General features: G+C 41.9%; 1 protein-coding gene across 1 annotated transcript; it reads left to right on the top strand.

Moving 5' to 3' along the window:
- Positions 1-616: 616 nt before the first annotated feature.
- Positions 617-26,012, top strand: NAMPT (nicotinamide phosphoribosyltransferase). Its single transcript, XM_028747464.2, has 11 exons — positions 617-855; positions 9,892-10,048; positions 12,220-12,323; positions 13,119-13,247; positions 14,490-14,648; positions 14,976-15,112; positions 17,309-17,534; positions 20,330-20,449; positions 22,089-22,229; positions 22,341-22,475; positions 23,375-26,012. Exons 1-11 carry the CDS (start codon positions 796-798, stop codon positions 23,486-23,488), a joined length of 1,482 nt encoding a protein of 493 aa, XP_028603297.2. The 5' UTR covers positions 617-795; the 3' UTR covers positions 23,489-26,012.
- The last annotated feature ends 1,449 nt before the right edge of the window (positions 26,013-27,461 follow it).

The following is a 27,461-nucleotide window of genomic DNA, read 5'->3' as shown; positions in this document are numbered from 1 at the left end:
GGGATTTACGGGAATCCCAGCCGCTTCCAGGAAACTCAGAGCCCACGAGGGTGCGGAGGGGAGGAATGTCCCTTCGCGCTCCAGGTTCGCTTTCCATTCCCCTCAGACGCCTCAGCAAATTCCGCCCGTGAGCTGAGGAGAATCGAAAGCGTAGCCCAGGCGGCCGCTTGCCGCGCATGCGCGTAGAACCTTTTCTCTCTCCTCTCCCGCAACCTTCGCCATCTGCGTCGAGCGCCGCCTCACGCCCGCCCTCCTTCCCTCCAGTCCTTCGCCCGCTAAACCCACCACGCCGCCCAATCAGAGGGACGGAAAGCGGAGCGCGAGCCCCTGTGACGTCAATTCCTGACTCCAGAGGAGGACGAGGGGAGAACGCGCGCGCGCGCTGCTCGTCGCGCGACGTCTCCGGCACTCCACCAACCCCACGCGCCCTCCGCTGCCGAGGTTGCGGAGCCAATTGACGGAGACGCCGAAAAGCCCCGCCTCCTCCTGGCGGTGACCTCACAGCTCTTTCTCTGTACCGTCCCTCCCGCCACTCTGGGGACGGCGTCCAATCCAGGGCGGGGATGGCGGCGGCGGGGCGGTCCCTCGGCCCTCCGTGACGTCTGTGGCCCCGCCCTGCCGCCCGGCTGCCCCCTGAGGCGCTTGGCAGCGGGCAGCGAAAGCGAGTCAGTCAGCCAGTGGCAGTCCGCCTGCCTGCCTCGCGGCGAAGCCCCTGTTCCGCGTCCTCCTCCTCCTTCCCCATTCAGCGGCTGGCGGGGGTCGTCGTGCTTCTCCGCCCTCAGCCCCCCGAGCAACATGGAAAGTGCGGCGGGGGGAGCCGAGTTCAACATTCTCCTGGCCACCGACTCCTACAAGGTTGGGGGCGAAGCGGGAGGGAGGGAGAGAGGAGGGTCTGGGGCGGGAGGGGGAGGCCGGGCGGGCGGGCGGGCGAGGGGCTCCCCTGTGGCCCCTTCGGGAGGGAGGCTGGCTGGGCTCCCCCCGCTACCTTGGGCTTCTCCCCCCCCCTCTCCTTCCAGGCTCCTTTCTGTTTCGTGTTCCTGCCTCGCACCCCGCCCTCGCCAGGCCAGGCACCGGGCCAGGACGGGGCTGAGGCTGCCTGCATGGCGAGGGGGCCCCGGAGCTACTACGTGTGGGGCTGCTCGCAGGCCATGCCCACATGCAGGAGGCTGTGAGGGGGGGTGGGAAAGCCGCCCCGCTTGGCCTTTGCCCTTCTCTCCTGCGCGCGCTCTTTCATCGGGCTCGCCTCCGTTTATGCAATGCAAAGCGCAGGCTGAAGCTTGCGGTCCTTTGTACACTTGGCTTGGTAGCTCGCCTGCAAGGGGCTGTTTTGTTTTTGGAGGGCACAATTGTCAGCTCTGATGGCCATTGGAGTCCGGCGGGGGGGGGCGGAGCTGTTCCCACCTGCCCACCCCATTGAATGTATCAAGTGGTATATAATTTTAATGGAGAAGGGGAGGGAGCGACAGTGAAGCTCCTTGCTTCTTTTGGAGTGCAACATCTCTCCCTCCCTCACATATCCTTACGGGTTTATCATCCACACATGCTGATATAGGTGGAGGGTGGGCAGGAGACACTGGCTTTACTCCTTCAGCCCCCCTCCCTTTATGCTTTGTGCTGAGAAGCTTCTAGTACGTAATAGGCAGAGAGAGAAAATGGGGCAAGATAGAAAGTCACACCTGTGGCATGGAGGAGATGCCTCCCCACTGTAACTCCTACTGCACTTGGCTCTTTCATCTCACTTCCAAATTCTTGCAGGGGGAATGCAATGATAGTGAAACACCTGCCTCCTTCACTTACTAGACTTGTGGGAAGCGCTAATTTTAGTTCTCTGGTGGCAGGAAAGGGAGTGTTTCTGAGGAAAGGTAATCTTTGCAGGCAAACTGACTTAACACTTATCTGATAGTGGAAGTACCAGGTTTCTGTTTGGGAAAGAACCTGATCAAAGTAAGCGTGCTGTTTGCTTTTTATCAAGATAGTAGATTCTAGCTACTCATCTGTACAGAACTTAACAGCTCTGAAAGCGTCACTTATACTATTGGTATTTCCTATACTTTTGGTATTTCCTAACTGTTACAACAACAGTACAGTGTTGTAGAAAAACAAAAAAGAGGAGGTTAGTAAGAAAAGATAAGGAAGTTAAGCTCTTCCGGCAAGGTTTTAAATCACAGGGTTTTTGTTTGGACTCATTACTGGTTTAGCTATCCTTCAGCATACATATATTTGTTTCTTAGCAAGACCTGCCTTTGGTGCATAAATGTTTGGATTATAATTGCAGTAGTGATAGTACTACCCAAAGTTTAATTCTGTTACACATTTGTCAGTCTTTAAAAACTTGGCGCTGTATATGGTGGTAGATCAAGCATTGTGAAACTGAAACCATTAAACCAGTCCTACAGTTGTTACTGATGATAAAAGCATTAAAATAGCCACATTGATTTCAGGGGAAAGTTCTTCTTGCGGGAAACTATGACCAATTTATGGAATTAAAATAAATGATAAATGGAAATAATTGGCTTAAAATTATAATTTCAAATGATGCATTTGATTCAGATTTGCTGTAGTGATTTACCTGCTACAGGCAGATATCAGTGTAATTTGCAATGTAATCCTTTACATGTCTACTCAGAACTAAACCACATTGAGTTAAGTGCAACCTCATAGGTGAGTGAGTATAGGATTGCAGCCTTAATTGCTAGATTGTGCCCTGCTAGAAACAATGACTAGCTTTTACGGGAATAGCAGTGAAAGAGATCCTTCTGTTATGTATAAGGAGTCTCCTAATCTTTGCCCAAGAGACTTTGTCATTTAACAGTAAATGAAAGCAATTCAGAGAGAGCCTTATGCTACTATAGTATCAAATAGCAAAGGTTGTTTAAATCATGCTTTCAAGCGTTCAAAGCACTTCATCTGTATTTAGCTGTAATCCTTACCAGCAACCCTGTAAGGTAAGTCAGTATTGCTAGGCCCCCACATTGCAGCTGGACTCAAAAGAGAGAGGCAGCTAGATGCCTGTGGGCATCTAGTGAATTCAGAGTGAAGACTAGATTTGAATGGAGGACTTTCTAATTTCAGTTAGTCTTGTTTACTTACAGTACCCCTGTAATCCCTGCCTTAGCAATCTTCAATAGCCTTGTACAAAGCCCTACACTGGTTACTGCTAAGAGTCTAGTAGCCTTCTTTCCATGCTGACCCTGAAGGAAGGAGAGCCTTTCACCAGTAACCAGCATAGAATCACAGACTGCCAGTAAAAAGAGCCCACTCCCAAGTGAATTGCTGAAGAAGTGATGGACAGATCCCTCCAACCTCCACCAGCCTGATCACTTGCCTGCATGGAATTCTTGGTGGCTAGTGGCTATTGGAGAAATACAGTGGTACCTCGGGTTAAGTACCTAATTCATTCCAGAGGTCCGTTCTTAACCTGAAACGGTTCTTAACTTGAAGCACCACTTTAGCTAATGGGGCCTCCCACTGCCGCCGGCCCGCTGCTGTGCGATTTCTGTTCTCATCCTGAAGCAAAGTTCTTAACCCCTGGTAATATTTCTGGGTTACCAGAGTCTGTAATCTGAAGCGTATGTAACCCGAGGTAGCACTGTATTGCTGAAGGTTTTTTCCACTTGCTGTGTATTGCCTTGATGTACTCGTCCAACTTTGTCCAATATCTTGTCCAACATTTGCTTCTGAAGCAAGTGTGCTAGTAACCTGACTGTACGCTTATTACAGAGGAATGCTGAACCCCACAAGTGATCAGATTTTATTTAGGTAAAGGTAAAGGGACCCCTGGCCATTAGGTCCAGTTGTGACCGACTCTGGGGTTGCGGCGCTCATCTCGCTTTATTGGCCGAGGGAGCCGGCGTACAGCTTCTGGGTCATGTGGCCAGCATGACTAAGCCACCTCTGGCGAACCAGAGCAGCACACAGAAACGCCGTTTACCTTCCCGCCAGAGCGATACCTATTTATCTACTTGCACTTTGATGTGCTTTCGAACTGCTAGGTGGGCAGGAGCAGGGACCGAGCAACGGGAGCTCACCCCGTTGCGGGGATTCGAACTACTGACCTTCTGATTGGCAGGTCCTGTGGTTTAACCAACAGCGCCACCCGCGTCCCACTGATTTTATTTATAGCAGACCTAATTGCAGTTCAGTCAGATTCGTCAGCCTCTACTATCTAGAGAGGGAGATAGTTATGAATGAAGGATGGAAGGGAAGCAGTACGTTGTGTGTGTGTGTGTGTGTGTGTGCGCAGATGCTTAGGGAATTTTGAATTCTGATCTGAGGTGACCTGATCTGCACCCCCACAGCTGACTGGAACTTAGTTATCCACCAGCGTTTGCACTTTCTGAATGTTTCTGACAAAGTTTTCAGCACATAAAATGCTCATTTTAATAGAAAATTGGTTTAGAAATCTATTTGAAGATAACACATTTGAACATGTGTATTTAAATAGCTGTTTAACATGAATTTTCATGCACATTTGTCTAAAATGTAGAATGTGGAAATGGTGTGGGCTTATGAATGAAGAAATGTGAAAATGGCATAGACATTCAAATTAGAGAATTTCTGTGTATATGCACTAGTGAAGATTTATCACCAAAGACATTTCATTTGTACAGACCTTTGGATGGAGGCTAAGAAACTTGTAGAGTGCATGTGTACTGATCATTTTAAAAAACGTGCTCCAAACAGCTGCCTGAAAGGCAAAATAGAGGCAATTGGCATTTTAACCTGGGTACATGTATATAGGGACAATTAAAAATTAATGTCTGTGTGCCATAAACAAAAAAACCCCAAACAAATGGTTGCCCTATGGACCTTACAGTCTAAATTTTTACACTGGGAAGGCAACATGCAGCTAATATGAGGTGATAAATGTTTTAGAGGGATCTGAAGATCTATAAAAAAACACTTTATAGATGTTCTTGGAGTTGCTTAAAATTTAAAAGTAAGCTTATCCAAGTTTATTATTGATTGCATTTACATTCCACTTTTTCCTCCAAGAGCTCAAGATGATGGTGTACATGGTTCTCTCCCTCTTCATTTAGCCTGGTGAGGTAGTTGAGATCAGATAGGCTAGGCTGAGAGTGATAAGACTGGCCCAGTGTCACCCAGCGCATTTCATGGCCAAGTGGGAATTTGAATCCTGGTCTTCCAGGTTCTAGTCCTACATTTTAATCGCTATACGACACTGGCAGTCTTTTATTTTCCTGCACAAAACTTAAGCAAGCATGTTAAGTTCATCACTGAAAGTCAAGCAAGGATGTTGGTTGAACTCCTTTAGCAAGAGATTGCCGCAAAACCAGACCTGCCACTGTGAAGGCCCTGCTCCTTTCACAAGTCACTAGCACTCAGAGCAGGACTTCCATTTTAATGGGTGGAAAGACTGTGCAAAGTCTTTAGCTGTGGGTTAAAACACTTGCATTGCGCCAGAAAACTACCGTATTTTTCGCCCTATAGGACGCACTTTCCCCCCTCCAAAAATGAAGGGGAAATGTGTGTGCGTCCTATGGGGCGAATGCAGGCTTTCGCTGAAGCCTGGAGAGCCCCGTTGCCAGCCCCGCAAACTCGGGGGACAGCAGGAGGCGCAGCGCGCCTTTCCCGCTGTCCCCCGACTTGGTTAGAAGGCTGGCGGGGGGGAGAAGCCTGCTCCTCCCCGTCGCCAGCCCCGCAAACTCGGGGGACAGCGGGAGGCGCAGCGCGCCTTTCCCGCTGTCCCCCGACTTGGCTAGAAGGCTGGCAGAGGGCTTTCCCCTCCTCTAGCCCCGCAAGCTCTGAGAGCGATGCCAAAGCTGCACGCAGCTTCGGCATGGCTCTGGGTCCCGTTCTGGGGGCTGGGGGAGGGAGAAGCTCCGCTTTCCCCTCCTCCAGCCCCGCAAGCTCCCAGAGCGATGCCCAAACTGCACGCAGCTTCGGCATCGCTCTGGGTCCCATTCTGGGGGCAGGCGGAGGGGGAAGCCCGAGCTTCCCCCGCCCCAGCCCCGCGCCGGGGAAAAAATAAATAAATTTCCCCCCTTTATTCCCCCCCCCCAAAATCTAGGTGCGTCCTATGGGCCGGTGCGTCCTATAGGGTGAAAAATACGGTAACGGGTTGCCATTGTGGTTAACACAAAGCAGGTGTTACATTCACGGTGCCTTTTCCCAGTTGAACAGAGAAGCTGCCATGTTCTCCACTAGCTGGACCTTTCAAATACTTTGGAAGGGAAGCCGCATAAGTGTTGGGTGGATAAGAACACAAAGTTTGGCGCTGTGTTACCTTGGAAGAGCATTTGTGAGACATCTTGCTCATCTGATTAGAATGCTTTTCCTTTTAATATGGAGACTTTGTTGATGGTAATAAGTGATTGTGATTCAGAGGAAATATAAGACACTAAACTAAACACATTACCTGGTTACAGATTACCTTAATTTCCCAAGATTTATAAAATTTTGTAGTTTGGGTTAAACCAACTCGCTGGCATACAGCAGCACATTTATTATTTATTTGAAACATGTTTGCCCCAATCTTTTGCTAAAAAGGGTTCCAGAGTGGCTTACGAAGATCAGTAGGAAAATAGTAAAAAGGTAAAGGTACCCCTGCCCGTACGGGCCAGTCGTGACTGACTCTGGGGTTGTGTGCTCATCTCGCTTAAGAGGCCGGGAGCCAGCGCTGTTCGAGGACACTTCCGGGTCACGTGGCCAGCGTGACGAAGCTGCTCTGGCGAGCCAGCACCAGCGCAGCGCACCGAAACGCCGTTTACCTTCCCGCTATAAAGCGGTACCTATTTATCTACTTGCACTTAGGGGTGCTTTCGAACTGCTAGGTGGGCAGGAGCTGGGACCAAACGACGGGAGCTCACCCCACCGCGGGGATTCGAACCGCCGACCATACGATCGGCAAGTCCTAGGCACTGAGGTTTTACCCACAGCGCCACCCGCGCCCCAGGAAAATAGTATCTGCCTTCAAAATGACAGTCTGAAAGATGTGACATACAAGGGAAAGCAGTTGGGGAGGGAAGAGAGAAAAAGTAAGCTCACGAAAAAGTTCTGAAAGTTACAGTTCTTAAAGCAACCAGCTAGAATGGAAACAGTTCAGATAGCCTCGTTACCTTCTGTGGCAGCCCCTAAGCAGTGGAATTGTCTGTGACTGTCACCTTAATTGTATAGTTTGTGTTGTACACTGAAAAGACATTTCATCGCCCCTGATCCTTGAAATATAGATATATATGAAATATATGTATTTTACTACCCACCTCATTCTTGATTATAACCTGTTTTAACCATTCGTAGTATTGCATAATGATCAGTGCCATGAAGCTTTTAATATAAGCTGCATAGTGCTAATTTTTGGCATCACATTCCAGACTGAAAAATACTTCTATTCACATTCAAGGAAACTCCCTTGATATGGAGCTAATTTTACTAGGCATCCAGGCTTTAATTTGCTGAGTTCCTGTCTGTTTTTGCACTAAAAACACTTCTAGATTCTGCAACTGGAATGCTGTCTAGTTCAGGGAACAATGTGCAGGCGTACATAGTCCTGCCTGAAAAAGTGTTTAATCAGAGTTTTTGCAGAGTTTTGGAAAGCTTTAAAAAATATTCATATGTTTTTAGTCCTGAGAGGTTCCATATCACTTTACATAGTTCAAGTAAGTTTAGGATGCAAGATTTAAAAGTGAACATAGTAGCTCCCGGATCAGAAAACTAAATCCAAAAAGATACTGTTTGCTATCCAGAAAACATCTATGGTGTAGTGTATGGACATTCAGTTTTTCAAGCAAAGATAGGCTTGGTTTGAGCATCACACTAAACCATACATTAAAAGGAAGGTGCTCCAAAGCTCCCATGTTAGTCCTCAGCTCCTGCCGCCACGGTGCTGCTTATGAAACACAGCAGAGTCTGACTTTGGTTGTCCATACCCAGGCTCATAGTTTGTTTCTCTGCAAACGTACATGAGTGTCAAACCAGTTTGGTCCTGGCTCACTACTCTGCGGTCTATTTGACAGAAACATACACTGAGCCTGGGTTCAGATGATTCAACAAGATGCTTTGTTCAAGGTGTAAAGGCAACAGGAGTGGTTACTTTTGAGTAGCACCATGGTCTATGGGAAGTGTGAGGAACATGTAAGCAGCACCATGATTTAATGTGATATGTGAACCATAGAATGTAGTGAAAGAGCTTTCTTATCAAGTGTTTTCAGTTTAGGCATATTCCTTAGAGTAAGACCTGGGTGTGACATTTAATCTTCAAATATGGCACTAAACAAAAAATTCCAGACCTTGTGGAATTCTTAAAACTTTTAATAGCATTCCAACAAACCTTCTGATCTGTTATTTCAGAGAAAGGTTGCTGGTGTTAGCTGTGGACTGCAATTCAACCAATTGTTGTAGCAAATGCTACCTTTGGAGATGACGGAACAAAATAATTCCCCATTTTATTTGTTTAATAAATTCGTGTCCTGCTTGTAGGGCTAAATCAAACTCTTTAGAGTGGTTTGCTTAAATTAACTCTAAAATTATGAAGTTGTTTACACATTGTAATACGCCAGTAATTCAAATTTAGGATTTTTAGAATTAAAAAATCTGACTGAAAATATTTTCACTATATTAATTATTTTTTTACCATTATCAAACATTCCCTTGCAGTGTTGGAAACCCAAATATTACAGCATTGTGCTGGTGTGTCAGAAACAGAGAGTGAAACTGACCAGTCTAATTCATTTCCCAACCTGAGAGAAATGCAAAAAAAATAAAAAAGCATAAATGGTGGAAAGGAAATTTGACTTTTAAAAATCTTTTAATCTACAGCTTTAGTTTGCAGGTAAGGGAAAAATAAAATGCTTTTGTCTTGAAAATGTCAGAAGTACATATTTTAAAGTAAGCTGGGAAATCTTTCTCAGAAGAGGTGCCATCAAAATGATGTTCTGTGTGTAAAATTATCCCATTTTAATGTCTTACTATAGATTTGTTTTAGTTTCAATGAACGTTAGCAGAGTCATTTATTGAAAACTGTGTTGATCAAAGTATCAATCAAAGCTCTTGTTTTTTCTTAAGCTTCCCGTAATTTTATAACCACTTATAACATTGTTGCAATTGAGGGGGGAAATATTCTGTACCATGTCATTCATTACCTGTGGTGTCACTAATGTGGACAATAAAATTTGGTTAATCTTTCTTCCCCTGCTTATATGGAGTTCTTATGTGTAGCCGTGCAATTTCCCCAGGAAGCACACGACTGACAGGTGAAGTTTAAAAGGAGCTTGTTTATAGTCAAGACAAAGCACTTTATAATTGCTGTGCAAGTAAAAAACACGCAACTGCACATGGTGGTGGGTGTTGAGATCATACGGATCTTCCACCAGAATAACTGGTTGCAAGCAATGCTTGAAACATTCGGTTTGTGCTTGAAGGAAAACTTCTAATAAGGACAGCAAAAATCCTGCAGATCACAGACATTGCAGATCACTGACACCTCTAAAGTCAGGCTCCTAGACTAGGTTTGACACTGGAGCCCCTAAGCAAAAATTAAGCAAACATGTCGCTTTTCGCATTTGTTCAGAATTCTGGTCAGTTTCACTTCTCAGTTATGGAAAAGTTGTTAGATAAGCAAGGTAGAAAAGGAACCCCATAGGTAATATAGTAATGGACATTTTTGCTTGGTCAGCTGAAAACTGGACAGACAAAGGGATGTCTGGTTGGAAATCGTCTGTTCGATATGCTACAAGAGAAGCAGAGTGCTAAACTGCTCCTTGTTTTCCAAATCCTGGAAAAGCTGAACTACTTCAAGCTTGCCAAGCTGAGCTGGAGGTTGAAGGGTGAAAGTGATCCTCACTACAATGTGTATGGCACTGTCAAAGCTTGTTTGGATAACCATTTTGTATGTGGTGAAATGTTTTCTTACCCAAGTTTTTCTCATTTTAGGTGACACATTATAAACAATACCCACCCAATACAAGCAAAGTTTATTCCTACTTCGAATGTCGTGAAAAGAAGACAGAAAACTCTAAATTCAGGAAGGTGAAATATGAGGAAACGGTTTTTTACGGGTTGCAGTACATTCTTAATAAATACTTAAAAGGTATTTCATGTTGGAATTTTAAATAAAATCACTCATCCATTCTTTAACTTCACAACCTTTTTCGTGGCTCCTTTAAGCAGGAGCAGCTATGAAGATGTCTTCATAAATGATAAACTATCAAAGGGTAATATTGTTTGATACTCTTGTAACTTCTGAATTAATTGCATTCATACAGTGTAAGGAGTTGCCTTGCAGTGAAAGAGAGAAAGGTCTGCCTTGCTCTGTAGTAATATCTATTTATACCAAGTTACACTTATCTCTAATGGTTGAATTAATTTAAGACTTAAGTCAGGGGTGGGTGACTGGATGTGGTCACTGGATCCTATTGTTGTTTCCTCCACCCCTCACGGACCAGGAAGAACTTTCTGAGAGTAAGAGCTGTTAGACTGTGGAACCCTCTTCTTCAGAAGGCAGTGAACTCTGTTTCCTTGGAGGTTTTTAAGCAGAGGTTAGATGGCCACATGTCATGGATCCTGCAGTTGAGATTCCTACATAGCTGGGGGTTGGACAAGGTGCTTTCCAACACTGCAATTCTATGACTCTACAACATATTTATTTAAAAAAATTGATAAAATCAAATGCTCATTCTCTGCTGACCTTTCAGCAGCAGGCAAAGACATTTTATTCAAGAGTGATGGCCTTTGGCCTTATAAGCTGAAAGGTATGGCCTCAGTAAATGCTGCAATTCCTTCAATTTCTATTCTATTCTATTCTTCAGTTTCTATTTATATGTTTGGTGAGAAGGTGGCATACAAATGTAACAACGTTTGAATGCAGTTTAATGATTACCAAACACAATCTTTGCACAGAATCTAATTTTAAAAATTATTCCCAAATATGATAGTGTAACTTGGCAAAGCATTTTATGGAAGTACTTTACATTCTTCCATAATGTAATAATTCTTCCAATACTTTACACCAGCTAGACTGGTGACTGGGAGTGGCCACTGAGACCAGATATCACCGGTCCTGAAGGACCTACATTGAATTGTGCCCGGAAACTTACTGGGAACCAAAGTGTTGGTGCTGACTTTTAAAGCCCTAAGCGGCCTCAGCCCAGTATACCTGAAGAAGCGTCTCCACCACCATCGTTCTGCCCGGTCACTGAGGTCAAGCTCTGAGGGCCTTCTGGTGGTTCCCTCACTGCGAGAAGTGAAGTTACAGGGAACCAGGCAGAAGGCCTTCTCGGTAGTGGCACCCACCCTGTGAAATGCCCTCCCACCATATGTCAAAGAAATAAACAACTATCTGACTTTTAGAAGACATCTGAAGGCAGCCCTGTTTAGGGAAGTTTTTAATGTTTGATCTTTTACTGTGTTTTTAAAATACTGCTGGGGAAACCAAGCCAGATGGTATAAATAAATATTATTATTCTTATTTTATTTACATGTGGAGCTGTCTGGTTTATCATATCAGCTTCTGCAAGTACAGTGGTGATGATAATATATATCTCTATAACCTGGGTTAGGGTCATCATTTTGTCATTGGCATGCAGCCAGGTTGTCATTTTCTTGACTTATATTGATCAGCATAGTGTCCAGAGACCCAATCTGAAGGAAAAGCTTTCTGTTTGCCATGGAATGGAATGGTAATCTAAGATTTACTATGTGACAGCTGCAACTTTCATTCGAGTACATGAAATCACTGTCAGACTCATCTGATTGCAACCAATGAGTAGAGATAAGCACGCTGTTTTTGCTGGTACATTAACTGGCTATTTGATTTACTCTGTGTCCTAATTGTAAATCATTCATTTGAAATTAAATTGCACTTTAAGCAATGGAATCTGTTGTTGAGTAAGTAGTGTTTACAACCTGGATGCACCCAGCCCAATCTGGCACGTTTACTTGGACATATATCCTACCAATTTCATCAGGTCTTCTCCCAACAGCAGCCCAACAATGCAACCTTTGGCATGTCTACTCAGACCTGCTCCATTGATTTAATAGGGCTTGCCTTCAGGTAAGTGGTATAGGACCGCAGGCCTGCACGGTCCTAGAGAGAACGGCACTAGCCGTGGCCAAGAAATCCCAATTTTTGCATAGTTTGGTTAGTTTGTTTCCCCTCTGGACTTCCATAAATGGCAATGCCCAACCAACTTTTAGAACATATTCTTATGATTCAGTATTTTTTTGTAATTGTTATACATCTTTTAAAATTTTTCACCATAGGCAAAGTGGTAACCAAAGAGAAAATCCAGGAAGCCAAAGAGGTATACAGGGAACACTTTCAGGATGATGTCTTCAACGAAACTGGCTGGAACTACATCCTTGAGGTAAAAAAATAATAATGAACACTTCAAATGTGAAGACACAAACACACTAAACTGCCTAATATTATCTGGTATTAACTATGTGGTTGTAGCTGACAGATGCTTAGCTTCAGTCTGATGGGAATAGCATAGCTACTCTGTTGCTATTGGTTTTTGTGGGTTTTGGTTTTTTTAATAGTTCATAGAGCAATGCAATGCCTATCCTTTACTGGGAGTTGTTCCTGCACACAAAAATATGTGGGAATTGAGCTTGAGGTGTTTTTTTTTGGGGGGGGGGGAATCCATATAGAATTGACAACTGACACATTTGGAAAGAGCATTATAATCTTGTTCTATACCTTTTAACTGGTAGTATAGGAAAACCAGTTGTTTTTTACAATATTATATTAATTTAAATTCAGAGGTGAGTTGAAACTGGGCAACATGTTGATGCACCAGCAATTTGTCGGTGCCCTTCTAAGGAAGCTTACCCCACAGTTTGAAGGTACAGCCTTAAATTCCCTTGTGAAATCACTTGCTTTTAAAGCGGCACTGTGACTCATGCACAAGTTCTGCATGTGAGCTAAGCTTTGCTAAATTTAAGTTAAATCAATTATAAGCATTGTAACTGAAAAAAGAAAAAGTAGTGTTTTTTGAATCAAATTTGAAAGTTGTGTAGCTTTGTACTTTGATTAACCCCCATTTAAAGGAATATACTGTCAAATAAAAAAAACAAACCTCATGGATACAAAACCTATTTTTCACCCAATGAAAAAGTCTTCAACCCCCTTTCCCAATAATTATTGTATCTGTTTACAGAAGTACGAAGGTTGTCTTCCCATAGAAGTCAAGGCTGTTCCTGAGGGCAGTGTCGTTCCCAGGGGGAATGTGCTCTTCACGGTTGAAAACACCGATCCGGACTGTTACTGGCTCACAAACTGGATCGAGGTAATTAATGAAAAAATATCTCTGTGTTTGGTGATAACTTTCTAGCTAATTTGCTTTATTTTCAACATGTCCTGATCATATATTTGAATCTATCGTTTAAAGACGTCATTCTGCCCTTTGATATGAGGGAACACATAATTAAATACAAGTTGTGCTAATTGTACTGTGTTCCATGTGCTTTTAGACTACACTGAAAAGGCATTGGTTTATTCCTTTGCATGGGTCTCTTTTTCCCAGATGTATGTAAGGCGGCTTGTATTTCTTACTGATTGGCCCACAAGCTGCTTAATCAAGTTTCCCAGGGGTACGAGTTTTAAGATTGAAGCTATGTGTCTCCTGTTTGGTATAAAGTGGTGCCAAGGCATCTTTTATGCAGAAGAGAGCCTGTGCTGTGGGTGCATGGTTCCACCTCTCCCTTCTGTCCCCAAAGGGGCAACTGGTTCTTTAGAGTGTCACTATTTCCCCCCATCTCTTTATGCTAAAGCTATATAAAGCACATCTGTAAAAGCTGGTTGGCGAAGAAAATCAGGTTTGGAAGGCCTGTATAAATAAAAGTTTTCAGAAGATGTCTGAAAGCAAGCAGGGATGATTCCTGCTGAATCTATTGGCAAGGAGTTTCACAGGGCAGGATATGCCACGCTAAAGGCCCAGTTCCTTATAAAGGCCAGATGAACCTCAGGGTCTTGGGGAGCACCAAAAATGCCCCACCAGAAGACCTCAGCATTTGAAGTGGAGCAGTAAGGAATCAGGCAGTACTTTGGACCCAGTGGAGTAGCATCTTGCCAGTAGCTGCAACTTCCAGACCAGATACAAGGGTGAGCCTCACATAAAGTGCATTGTAGAAATAGAGCCTTGAGTTTTCCATGACTTACTAGGCTCCTATCACAACCACCATCTTTTGCCATCCTTTCCTCCTCCCAAACTAAGTGAAATTAAGCCCAGTGGTGCTTATTTCTCCACAGACGGAATTTTTGTTGTGGGATGATGGAGGTAGATTTCTGTAATTACTTCTTAAATGTCTGTGAATGGGTTTGAAAACCTTTAATACTTCAAGAGTATTTCCAAACTTTGAAAGTTACCAAGAGAAACCTGAATTACTTTTGTGCATATATGAAAACTACCTGCCATATCTAATTTGATTCTGTATTGTAGTTTCCATTTAGTGGAAAGGTTCATTTTCCCTGTTGTATCTAGGAGTGGGTATATTCACACTTACGCATGAAACATTTTTCCTCTTTATAGACTATTCTTGTTCAGTCATGGTATCCCATCACAGTGGCCACAAACTCCAGAGAACAAAAGAAAATCTTAGCAAAATATCTGCTAGAAACCTCAGGCAGTTTAGAAGGTCTGGAGTACAAACTACATGATTTCGGTTACAGAGGAGTCTCTTCGCAAGAGGTAATGCTATTTTTAAAAAAAGTATTGAAATTACATATTTTCTTTCTTTCTTTCTTTCTTTCTTTCTTTCTTTCTTTCTTTCTTTCTAAAATTGGAATCCATAAACTTACACTGTATAATGTGTATTTCTTCTTGCAGCCTTAAATTCTTCAGTAATAGTCAATAAGTGTGGCACTTCATATCTTATTTACATTGTCCCGCATATATTAAGACCAAATGAAGAGAGTACTTATTAATGTGGAGTTACTCTGCTCTGAAATGGAATCTTCTAGGAACTGCTATTTTGGTTTTGCATGCCTGTAATTCATAATTGTGTCTTATTCTCAGACTGCAGGAATAGGAGCCTCTGCACATTTAGTGAACTTTAAAGGAACTGACACAGTAGCGGGAATTGGTTTAATTAAGAAGTACTATGGAACGAAAGACCCTGTGCCAGGCCATTCAGTACCAGCTGCAGAACACAGGTATCTGTATTTCTTTGATGCATTCTATGTGGAAATCAAGTGTAGATTAGCTGAAGGTCTGGTCCTCTGGCATCTTTGAGGACCACGTGTCCTGTTGTTGTTTTTTTAAAAAGGAAGCACACACCTTGAACTCAAATTATTAAACAGTTCATTAACAAGTTGATAAAACAAGTTGATAATTACAGACAAGCAATTATAGCTGTTGATTCTGCTTGTTTTATATGTTCAAATGTAGTAGCATTCAATTTTCTTTTTGACTCTGATTTTACATTATTTAATTAGACAGTAAATTCTTGCCTGAATTACCAGGTCCCAGGAAGATAGAAGTTTGATTCAGCAACTTTAATATGTAACATGTTTTTACAGCTTGTTCTTGCCATCTTTTTGTGATCTGAGCAATAACTATTAGAATAATTATTTAATGTGTCATAATTGGCAAGCTTGATATTTAGTTAATTAGAAACTGAGTACCTCTTTTGTCAGCATGTCGAATTTTTCCATCGCTGTCAAATGCTTCCACTACAATATAAAAAGCTTGGGTTTTTGGAGTGTTCCAGAGCAGAAAGTTTGAGTATGTATAGCACAGCAAAATGAGTCAGTGCTGCGTAACCCAATTACCCCCCCCCCGATTCTAAGTGCTGCTTAACTCATTAATAACCACGTTTCATAGGTCAGTATGAACAGATTGAATAACTTGTATGCAACGTTCAAAGAAAAGTCGCGCTGGAAAAAACCAGGGTGCCTAAATATTTGATACTTGCACTTCGGTTTCTACCCATATTCAATCTTTCTTATTCCTTTTGGTGGTCTTGCCAAGCTACTACATTTAGGTGGTCATAAAACAACACTCCAAGGGTTGTTCAATGTGTATGGGTGAAATGCAGCGTGGGGAATAATGTACCATAAAGTTGATAACTCGCTATGATCAGGTACATAACTGTCCTAAAAATCATGCTGAGGTGAGCTGCTGAAGTCAGTGGTAAATTCCAGCGCCTTTCTACTACACACAGTCCTTATTACCTTTTGGCAAGAATATAGTTTGATTTTTATATTCTGTTTCTTACTTACACTGTTTTAGAATGTTAATGATTTGGGTACTTTCTTTGCTACTCAACTGTCTAAGAGATACAGTGGTACCTCGCAAGACGAATGCTTCGCAAGACGAAAGGGTTTTTGGTTTTTTGAGTTGCTTCGCAAGATGAATTTCCCTATGGGCTTGCTTCGGAGGATGGAAACGTCTTGCAAGTTTGTTTCCTTTTTCTTAAAACCGTTAATACAGTTGCGACTTGACTTCGAGGAGCAACTCATAGCACGCGGTGGGGTAGCCTTTTTTGAGGTTTTTGAAGACTTTGGTGATTTTTGAAGCTTTTCCAAAACTTTTCCGACATCGTGCTTCGCAAGACGAAAAAACTCGCGGAACGAATTAATTTCGTCTTGCGAGGCACCACTGTACTTGGTAGACCTTGGAACTGTTTTTGTATAAGATGGTTCTTTAGTATACATAAGATCTCACTTCCTGAGAAATCTGATTACACACTTGGGATTAAGTGCAGATTTAATGTCCCAGCAATTACAGTCATACCTCGGCTCCCAAACGCCTTGGGGGAGTTGAACGTTCCAGCTCCTGAACGATTGAAAACCAGAAGTGTGTGTTCCGTTTTTTGAACTTTTTTGGGGGAAGCCAAACATTCGGTGCAGCTTCCGCTAATGTTTCTGATGCGCCTGCACAATTGGAAGCCACACCTTGGTTTCTAAGCATTTCAGAAGTCGAACAGACTTACAGAACAGATTCTGTTTGACTGCCGAGGTACGACTGTAGCCTGACATTCTGCTGGTACCCCGTGTTTGCTTGTGTGCATGCAGTTGATCAGGGTAAGCTTTATTACTGCTGTCTTGATACCTGCCCTCCAAACCTGGGTGTAACCAAGAACTTCTAAGAAGCAGTTAAGATATTGGGCTTAATTGGGCAGCAAAAATTGTTCCACATGAATGAAAGCAGAACATGAATAAACTTTGCACTGCTCCAGAAAGCATCACTGATTGAAACCTGTACTGTCGGTTGGTTAAAAAGTAGTGTGAGGATAAGGAATGGTTGCATTTGTATTAGCATAGATTAGAGTTGTCTGCTGCATGCTAAAAGGAAAACACAGCGTGGCAGCTAAATATCAAAGGAGTAAACTTCTTCTGTTCTTCCAGTACTATAACAGCTTGGGGAAAAGACCACGAAAAAGATGCTTTTGAACACATTGTGACACAATTTTCTTCAGTGCCTGTATCTGTGGTCAGTGACAGTTACGACATTTACAATGCTTGTGAAAAGATATGGGGTGAAGATTTAAGACATTTAATTGAATCAAGAAGTGCAGAAGCGCCACTGATTATTAGGCCAGATTCAGGAAATCCTCTTGACACTGTGCTAAAGGTAATTCTTTAAAAAATCTTCAGTTTTTAAACTTACTTAATGAAGTTATTTGGGAAAGACCTTTTCTTTTAGTCTAATGCCATTTCTACTCTGTTACAAAATTGTATGATTGACAAAATGGTTTATCTAAAATTACTTAGAAATATCTATGTGGACTTCACTAGCTATGCCTACAGATAATTTTTGTTGGATCTGTTCAGTTTCTGTATCTAAATATATTCATGAGCTATGCTGACGTTTATTAAACTGGTGTCTGGCATATATTAAGTTTCTATAGAAAGACCCTAAACATCTCATATAGTTAACCTGAAATTCATAAAGTGACCTGGTTCACACATTATGGTAAGCAAAATTATGCTTGGGACCATGCATACTGTGTTGGCTTCCGGAGAGAAGCTGGCAACCCCTTTGTTCAGGCATAGGTAAACTCGGCGCTCCAGATGTTTTGGGACTACAACTCCCATCATCCCTAGCTAACAGGACCATTGGTCAGAGATGATGGGAGTTGTAGTCTCAAAACATCTGGAGTCTGCCTATGCCTACCTTTGTTCCTTCCCAGTGCTTTTAGCACAGTGTAGTGGCCAAGTCAAGATTAGGCTTTTCTTGGTTAAGAGCTTTTCTTCCTTAACCACAGCCTGTAATGATAGCTCAAGCCTTTTCTGTGCTAAAAGGACTAAAAAGAAAAGGACTCTGGAGGAGCGCAGTGAGTGCAAGCATATTTGCATGGTCCCAATAAGTCATATAGATCATGACATAGGAATGAGGCCACCAATGCAAGATAATTCAGGCCATGCATGGGAACCAGTGACCTAATGGGCATGTAGCTTTGCACTTGGCTGTGCAGAAAGTGGATTTCACAAGCTACGTTGCTAAGAGCACGTAAAGATAATACTGGTGTGTCATGTAGTGAACAGAGGACCTCACTGCCCTGGCCATATTTCATATAGACACCAGTTTTGTGTGGATAACTATTTGAACATGTTATAATAATATATATTGTATTAACTTTTGTTTTGATTTATTAGTGTATCCTTGATGATATGTATGTACAGTGGTGCCCCGCAAGACGAATGCCTCGCAAGACGAAAAACCCGCTAGACGAAAGGGTTTTCCGTTTCGGAGGCGCTTCGCGAGATGAATTTCCCTATGGGCTTGCTTCGCAAGACGAAAACGTCTTGCGAGTCTCGCCATTTTTTTCCGCTTTCCCCCCCCTTTTCAAAGCCGCTAAGCCGTTAATAGCCTTTTAACAGCTTAGCCGCTAAGCCTTTAATAGCCGCTAAATCGCTAATAGCGCTAATCCTCTTAGCCGCTAATGGGGTTGCTTCGCAAGACGAAAAAACCGCTAGACGAAGAGAATCGCGGAACGGATTCTTTTCGTCTTACGAGGCACCACTGTATTATATTTGTTTAATCCTTTTATTTTTTCCTCTTTGTTAGCTATGCAATTTTTAAAAAAGACATTCATAACCCCATAAAATCAAAATCCCATAAAACTAAACTGTTTGCAATACATATGTTTTGACTAGTAGGTTGCACCACTGAGTCTTTTCATTCTTACATATAGCTGCCTTGTCCTAATCCTTCCTTTCCGAACCGTCATGGATGGTAGCAGGATAGCATATTATTTAAGTGAAGTAGTTCTAAGCTATCAGTTTGTTCTTTTGCATAGGACGCATCTCAATTATAATTACAACAGCATTTTGGGGTGGGGGTGACATCACTATTTCCAGGATAATAGTTTAGAATGGTGACTTCCAGACTAGTTTCTGAAATTTGGGGATTCCAGCTTTGGCTTTCAGAAATTTAAAACAACACTGTATAGTGCCGCTGCGTTGCCAATAAAAGTTAATGATTTCAGTTTACCAGCACAATGGAGTGCTTGATAAACAATGACAAATGTTTCAGCTGCTGCTATCTACAAAAACAAATACAAATATATCTGGTTTGTTTAAATTGGCACAGGTTCCAGTGGCAGAATATTGTACAATTTTAAGGCATTACTGAGACCTGAGGAAAGACCAGAGTAGGCACAAACAATTTTGTAATTAAATAGAGCCGTAAATCTCAAATTAAGGCTTCGGATGAGCTAGTGACTTTAGCAGGCAGCCATGCAGAAGGTAACAAAAAGACTTGAACACTTCTTACTATAACAAATTTTCAACTAACTTTCCAGTCAAGAGACACGAGTAGTTAAGACTTAATCCTAAGTAAATAGGACTACCGCTTTTTGGAAGCTTTCTACAGTTGTACCTTGGATCCCAAACGCCTTGGGAGTTGAATGTTTTGGCTTCTGAACGCAGCAAACCAGGAAGTGAGTGTTCCAGTTTGCGAACGTTCTTTGGAACCTGAATGTCCGACGTGGCTTATGCAGCCAATCAGAAGCCGCACTTGGTTTCCGAATGTTTTTGAAGTCAAACGGACTTCCGGAATGGATTCTGTTTGACTTCGAGGTACAACTGTACTAAAAAGCCAACCTCGCAAACTTAGTTTACTTTTAAGAATATCACAGTCTAGTCTCCCTATACCAAATCATTGCATTGGTCTATCTTGTTCAGTGTTCTCCACACACTGAGTGGCAGCGGGTTTCTTGACAAGGAATATTCCTAGCCCTACCTAGAGATACCAGAGATTGAGCCTAGGGAGTTGTATGCCTCAATACAGTGGCTGAGTTCCTTTATTCCTTCTTTATTCCTTCTTGAAGCATAAAATTTTGACTTGAGGCACACATATTTGTATGACTGAACTGGCTTATTCAGCGAAGTAATGGACTAATTGTTTAATTTGGCTTTCTGCAGGTTTTGGAGATTCTAGGAAGGAAGTTCCCTATTACAGAAAATGAAAAAGGCTATAAACTGTTGCCCCCTTACTTAAGAATTATTCAAGGAGATGGTGTAGATATCAACACATTACAAGAGGTGCGCCTTTTTATTAATATGTAGATTGCGTCTTCAGTGTCTTCTCTGACACAGCAATTAAATAAGATGTTCAGAGGGGGGAAATGATTAACAACTTTGTTTTTGTTCACGTTTTTGTTCATATTATTCCCAAATGGGTCAATGTGCTTGACTGTTAACTAGATGGTTGCTAGCCCGAGCTCACCCAGGATACCAGGGGGTTGGACTAGATGACCCTCAGGGCCCTTCCAACCCTACGATTTTATGATTTAAGATTGTATGTCACAGCTTAGTTTCATCTGGCCTCTAATGTGATGCCAAAAACACTCCTGCCCTTGAAAGCAGAAATCTGGCCTGCTGTTAACTGGCTGCATCTAGCCTTTGAAAGTTGTCTTCAGACTGAAGGCTATCCAGTGCTGTGAAAGACACTACCTTGAAAGAAGATGTCTTGAAGCAGCCGATCAGATAGCTGAGAGCTGCCTAATCTCAGGATAACACTTGATAGCGACCCACCCCCCAGCCTATGGAGGGAAGCCACCAAAGATGCAGATTATCTGGTGCAGAAGAGCCTTTGGAAGGTGAGGAGAGAGCGCACCTGGTCAGGCAATTCTGCTGGAAGTTTCTCTGGGGCTCTTCTAACAGTATATAACCCAGTATAGACAGGAAGATGAAATATGGTGTGGGAAATTGGAGAGCGCAAAGAGTTAAAGGTATCCCTGCCCGTTCGGGCCAGTCGTGTTCGACTCTAGGGTTGTGTGCCCATCTCACTTAAGAGGCCGGGGGCCAGCGCTGTCCGGAGACACTTCCGGGTCACGTGGCCAGCGTGATGAAGCTGCTCTGGCGAGCCAGCACCAGTGCTGCACACGGAAACATCGTTTTACCTTCCCGCTATAAAGCAGTACCTATTTATCTACTTGCACTTTGACGTGCTTTCGAACTGCTAGGTGGGCAGGAGCTGGGACCGAAAGACGGGAGCTCCCCCCGCCGCAGGGTTTCGAACCGCCGACCATGTGATCGGCAAGCCCTTGGCGCTGAGGTTTTACCCACAGCGCCACCCGCGTCCCACCGCGCAAAGAGTTATGAAGGTGTAAATAGAGCAGGAGCTGATCTGTGCTTTCAAAGGCATTTCTTGGACCATTAAACCACAGAAATCAATTGCTCACTCATTTGTGTGTTTCTGTGGTTCAATAGATTAGTAACAGCTGTAGTGCATGAACATTGCTAGTTGTCACTTGGCATACAAAAGCACCATCTAACCTTGAACTGAAATAACATGTGAGCAAACCTTAGCGGAAGGAAGTGAAGTCTGAGTGTTTGTCTTTCAGCTGGAAAAATAAATGGCGTTTTTATCCTCACATGTTGCTGTAAAGTCAGTATCTTTGTGTGTAAATTATGCCCACCTACCAGTGCAGTTGTTTCCTCCAACGATAATTAATTGCACTTTTATGCATATTATGGTATTTGTTGGCAGCAGTTTGCTGTAACTACATGAAATATTTTCAGAGGGTTTGCGAAGTATCATTGAGCCTTAAATAGTCTAAAGTTCCTGTTCCCATAATATACACTGACTAGTCTGTAAAAGAACACCATGGTAAATGCTTAATAGGAAAAATGTCTTATTTGTGCGCCTCTTAATTTTATTTTATTGCTTTCTTATCAGATGGTGGAAGGAATGAAACAAAATAAATGGAGTATTGAAAATATTTCATTTGGGTCCGGTGGAGCTTTACTGCAGAAAATAACTAGGGATCTCTTGAATTGTTCCTTCAAATGCAGTTACGTGGTAACCAACGGCCTTGGGGTATGTTCTTTAAATGTAGATTTTACATGAGAAAAAAAGGGCCTTGCTTTCATTCTTCAGTGTGAATGTGCTCATCTTTTACTCATAGCATCTTTTTATTCCAAATTTTAGGTAAACGTGTTCAAAGACCCTGTAGCTGATCCCAACAAAAGGTCAAAGAAAGGCAGGTTGTCTTTACACAGGACTCCCGATGGGGACTTCGTTACGCTAGAAGAAGGCAAGGGAGACCTTGAAGAATATGGGCAGGTATGTATGCCTTAAACCCTTGATGTAGGGTAATATCAAAAGTTAGTCATGCCTAGTCCCATCTGTGGACTTAACTAATTTTTATAGCATGCTGAATACAGTTGATGTTCATTAATTGTAGCATCAGGTGATTACTTGAACATGTGAACCAATCAGCACCAGGAAGAACCTGAGTATTAACCAATGCCTATTCCACGGCAATCATTTTCAATTGCAATAGTTCACGTTTTTAACAGAGCCGTAAAGGGATAAGACATACAAGTGTGTGAATCAGCCCATGGTTCTATTTTAATATGGGTTTTAACTTAAATCATAATTACCATGATACGTAAATTAATAAACTCAGAGTTAAAGCTGTGGCTTCTCCAAGTTTTGAGTTTATGTGCTGCTGAAGCAAGCACACTTTGCCAGGTTTGAGGAGCCCAGTTTGAAATAGAATCTGTTAGACATTAATGTTCATTTAGGGGCTAATTGTCCATACAATTGTCCACTCTCAAGCCCTAGGCACAGTTAGCTGCTAAAAGAGGTAAGGTGTTTTCTCCATTTATTCAAACAGATTTATATACTGCTTAACAAAAACACCAACATTCCAAGTGGTTTACATAAAATAAAACAAAATATTCATTAAAATACAGATAAAATCAACCAACTTTAAAAACAAGTAGGTAGAAAAGCAACAGTCTGAAAGACAGATATAGATAATAAAATCTATGTTCCCTGCCTGTCTCTGGGGGACTTCAAATTCCTCCCAGCCTGGCTTATATGTGTCTGAGTTTGGAATGATGAGCTGTGTCGCTCTTGAGTTGAGGGTCTTCATCTGCCAAAGCAGACTCCTTGACATTGACAAGCCAAATACTGTTTTATTATTGAAACTAAGCGTAAATGGTGTCTGTTTGCAGGATCTCCTTCATACAGTGTTTAAGAATGGAATAGTAACGAAGTCCTACTCGTTTGATGAAGTAAGAAAAAATGCCCAGCTGAAGATTAGTGAACTGACAGAGGCATCTCACTAAAGTTTCATTCCATGTTTGTATTTGTGTAACAACTGTGTACTGCACAGCTAATGATTTCTTGTACAGATCTGTGTGTTTCTGTTTGCCACATTATAGCCAAATTATTTGTTGGTTTATGGACATCACTGCCCTCTCTCTTCTTTTCCTTTATTTTTGCCAGCCTTTAGAGAGAAAAATGGAGTTGGGAAAACACTTGCAGTGTAAAATATGTGCTTCTAGGAGTCCTTTGGTATTCAATCTGGTATTGAGCTCCTCATTGATGAGACACAACTGAGACTTTTTATACATATAAATATATATATATATAGCAACATACCACAAAACAGATCTGCATAAAAGTATCATTGCTTTATGTTTATATTTACCTTGTATTTTTGTACAAACAAGATTGTGTAAAATATATTTAAAAGTTACAATTATAATGTCTTTCCAACTTTTCATGATTTTTATGAGCACAGACTTTCAAGGAAATATTTTGGGGTGGGGGAATACATTGCCTTTGTGTCCATCGATCAGCAAATAAAACATGGCCTTAAGTTTTGTTGTGACAACTGTACTATTTGGAAGTTTTAATCAGGATAGCTCCCTCAAAACCCACAGAGAAAGGGACTTTGCTCTTCATTGTAGCTACTGGTCAGCGAAACCTCCTGTTCTTGCTGAGGTGCTGTGAGAATATATAAACACATAAACACTTTCTAGACAGTAGGCGATATAACTGGAATGCCAAATGAGGAAGGACTTCTTACTGCAACAAAGATTGCCAAATGCACCTCAATATTCCAAGAATATTGGAATCTGAAATCAGTGCAACTCATTTCCAAGTAAGCATGAAGGAGATCTGGCAGCAGAACTTCTAAGGGATTTCCTTCCGCTACGGAACATATATTTATATCTAAAATATTGACAGGTAGGGAAGTGATGTATTAAAGTAACTACACTTCGGGGTTTATTTTTACATATATTGTGACAAACTTAAAAGCAGAATACTGGTCTTAGTTGTGCACTTTTTTACTTTTTGTATTTTGGTCTTTGATTTTGCCTTTTTGTCAGACTGGATGTTGACCTTGTATAGACGTCTTAACTATTTTTTTTTTGTTGAACAACTTTAATAAAACATTATACTAGCAAACTCCTTTTCCATTGGTAGCCTCCCCTATAGGGGATACTATGCAGAGGTGAACTATTTTAAATACTAAAGGTGATGAAAGGTACTCTTTTCATGACTGCACTTGATTCACTTTCTACACATGCTTTGAATTTCTTACTAAAGAACAAGTCTGTTGGTGAATGACTTGGCATGCTGTATCAAGTTCTCAGGTGTACAGCCATACTTCAGGTTGGTAGAAGACATGGATTTGTCAGCCGTTCTAGAGGAAGCAATATAATTTTGGTTCGTTAGCTCTGGTGAGGGATAAAATCTCGGATCGCTGTATAGGTGTCGCGTAAGTGGGTTTAAACTATTATCTGGGAAATGGTTCAGAAGAGCTCTAACATAATGGAGAAAACAAAGATAATATACTTTTTGAAATGCTTGAAAAGCCATATTTTAATATTCCTGCTATGGAACACATGTAGTTCCACAGTCTTGATCTATTTTGTGTTAGAAGGTTTTCTACGTTATTGCTATCAGAAATAGTGGTTTGGTTAGCACTCTGAACAGTGAGTTTCACTCCTAGAAATGTCCTTACCCTGATAACTGAAGTAGCTTGTCTTGGGCTGAAAAAGTTCAAAAACTGATTAAAGGTCAGCATAGTTAAGCTTCCACATAATGTACCAAGGAAAGAACTGTATGATAAGTGGTACAAGAAACCTGGCAAGTCTCTCAACAGATATTTTTATACTTGAGGGCAATGGAGAGGCATATTCTTCTATGCACCCTGCGTTCCCTAGGTGTTTGATTTCTAATTATTTATGGGAGGGGCAGGTGTGTTTGTAAAACACTAGGTTTCCTCACCTATCCTAGTTGGAAAATCCTGAGCTCTTACCATCAAGGATTTAGTGTTAAGACGATTGACACCTGAAACGTGAAGTAGTTTGGTGCTGGATACAACTTTACAGAGCTTGAACCTTAAATATCCTAATTCTTCCATGCAAAAGCAAGCAGTGTGTTTGGGTTTGCTTTTATCAATTAGGATTGTATGGACTCTGATCTTTAGCTCCCATTTCATTGTAGTGCAGTACTTGTTTTTAAAAACGGCAGTTGGGAAGCTTTGTGTTTTAATTTATTTGTAACCTGTATTTAACATAAGAAATTATTTTTATGACTATTTTTTTCTCAGAGGAATGATTATGAAATTGATATGAAATCTTTTTATAGCAAAGAATCCACCTTGGAAGATTTGAGATGTATTTATTGTTTGCCAAAATTCAAAAAGTAAACAGAATTTTCTCTAGTTTTACATTCCTTCTTAACCTACTTAGCCGAGTATTCTTCACCTAAATCCTGTGTTTTAGTCAAAATGTACTTTGCATTAAAGACAAATGTAATAAACATGGAAATAAAGTTTTAGTTCTAGTAGTAAAACATATAGCTATTTGATTTTATTTCAGGCTTGTGCTTTTTGTTTGTCAAAAATTACTTACAGAAGAAAGGGTGATGCTGTAAGCCAGGGATGGCCGGCCACTGTATTCTGCTTGGCCACTTTATTTTCCAGGCCTGGCAATATATTTTAACATGCAACCTGAACCCATTGTGGAGAGTCGAGTTCTATAATCAAACTGGCACCACACTGCACTAAATGGCTTCACAGGTATGGAGCGCATTGGCTTGCATGGTGTGAGGTCACTGACCGAGAAGCTGAACATGAATGTGCTTCCTAAAAGATCTGCCAGATCAGCAGAGGACCTTTGCCTGCCTTGATAAGGAACAGCGATACTATATATTGTCTGCAACACTCAGGGCAACAGTCCCCATCCCCTTGCTTGCTGCACCTTGAATAAAATATAATATGGTCATCTAGGACGACACATACTTTCTCTGTACTCTGCATCCAGGCCACAGCCTGCCAGCTGACCATCCCTTCTGTAACCCAAAATAACCTGGTTAAAACATGCAGTTCTTAAAGATTTCTAGTGGTCTACGGTGTGTCTTGAGTCTCGCACTTCTTGATGGAGCACAAATATTTCAATAAAATACCTTTTAAATTTGTGTTGTTGCTTTATACTTCTAAAATGGTGTGTAGCTAGCAAACAGTAAGCTGAGGACTTGGGAAATGTCTGCTTTAAGCATCTTCAACCTCTCTGACAAGCACACGTTGCGAAAGTGCTGTAGTTCTTCTAGAGAATGTGCATTGTATGACAAAGGTCCCGGGTTCATTCCCTGCCATCTTCTGATAAAGACTTCAGTGTGCGACTTTGGAGCCACTGTCCCTTCAGAAGTCAGCACGGGGCTCAACTGGTCTTTTCTTCCATAGAGCCAAAAATTCGTACCTGTGTTACGATTCATATAGCGCTTGTCTGAGATGTAAACTAAAAAATGAATGTTTTTCCCTGTGAAATCCTACATCACTCTCACCTTGACGCAGCTGCACAAGTGCAGATATATGCTGCTGCTTTTTAAAATTAAATTAGAATACACACCCTTATTTTCCTGTAAAGCAAAAGGAGTGTTGATCATGTGCTTTACTTGGGTCTAGTTTCGTCGAGTTTCTTGAGACCAGTGGTGCAATTTCAACAAACCCCTGACCAAAGAACCATGTCTCAAAGCTATCTAGACACCAACAATTATTCTTCGTGGGATGGGCAGAATTGAAACCAGAATCTGTTCATGTGCAAACCCAGGCCAGCTTCCATTATCTTGCTCGTAACCTGCTTTGAAATGTGAGTTCTATTGCAAAGCAAAGGTTAGCTAGTTAATTCTGTCTTTTTATTGTCTTTTAAAAAGCAACTTCCCATTTCTGAATCTCATGATTCTTAAATAAAGGTATTTGACTGGAACTCAAATTAAGCCTAAATTGTTTACCTGGTCTGAATT

This window comes from Podarcis muralis, chromosome 10, assembly GCF_964188315.1.
Source record: "Podarcis muralis chromosome 10, rPodMur119.hap1.1, whole genome shotgun sequence".
NCBI lineage: Eukaryota > Metazoa > Chordata > Lepidosauria > Squamata > Lacertidae > Podarcis > Podarcis muralis.
Note: the sequence above shows the minus strand (reverse complement) of the source record. Positions and strands in the feature narration are given on the sequence as shown.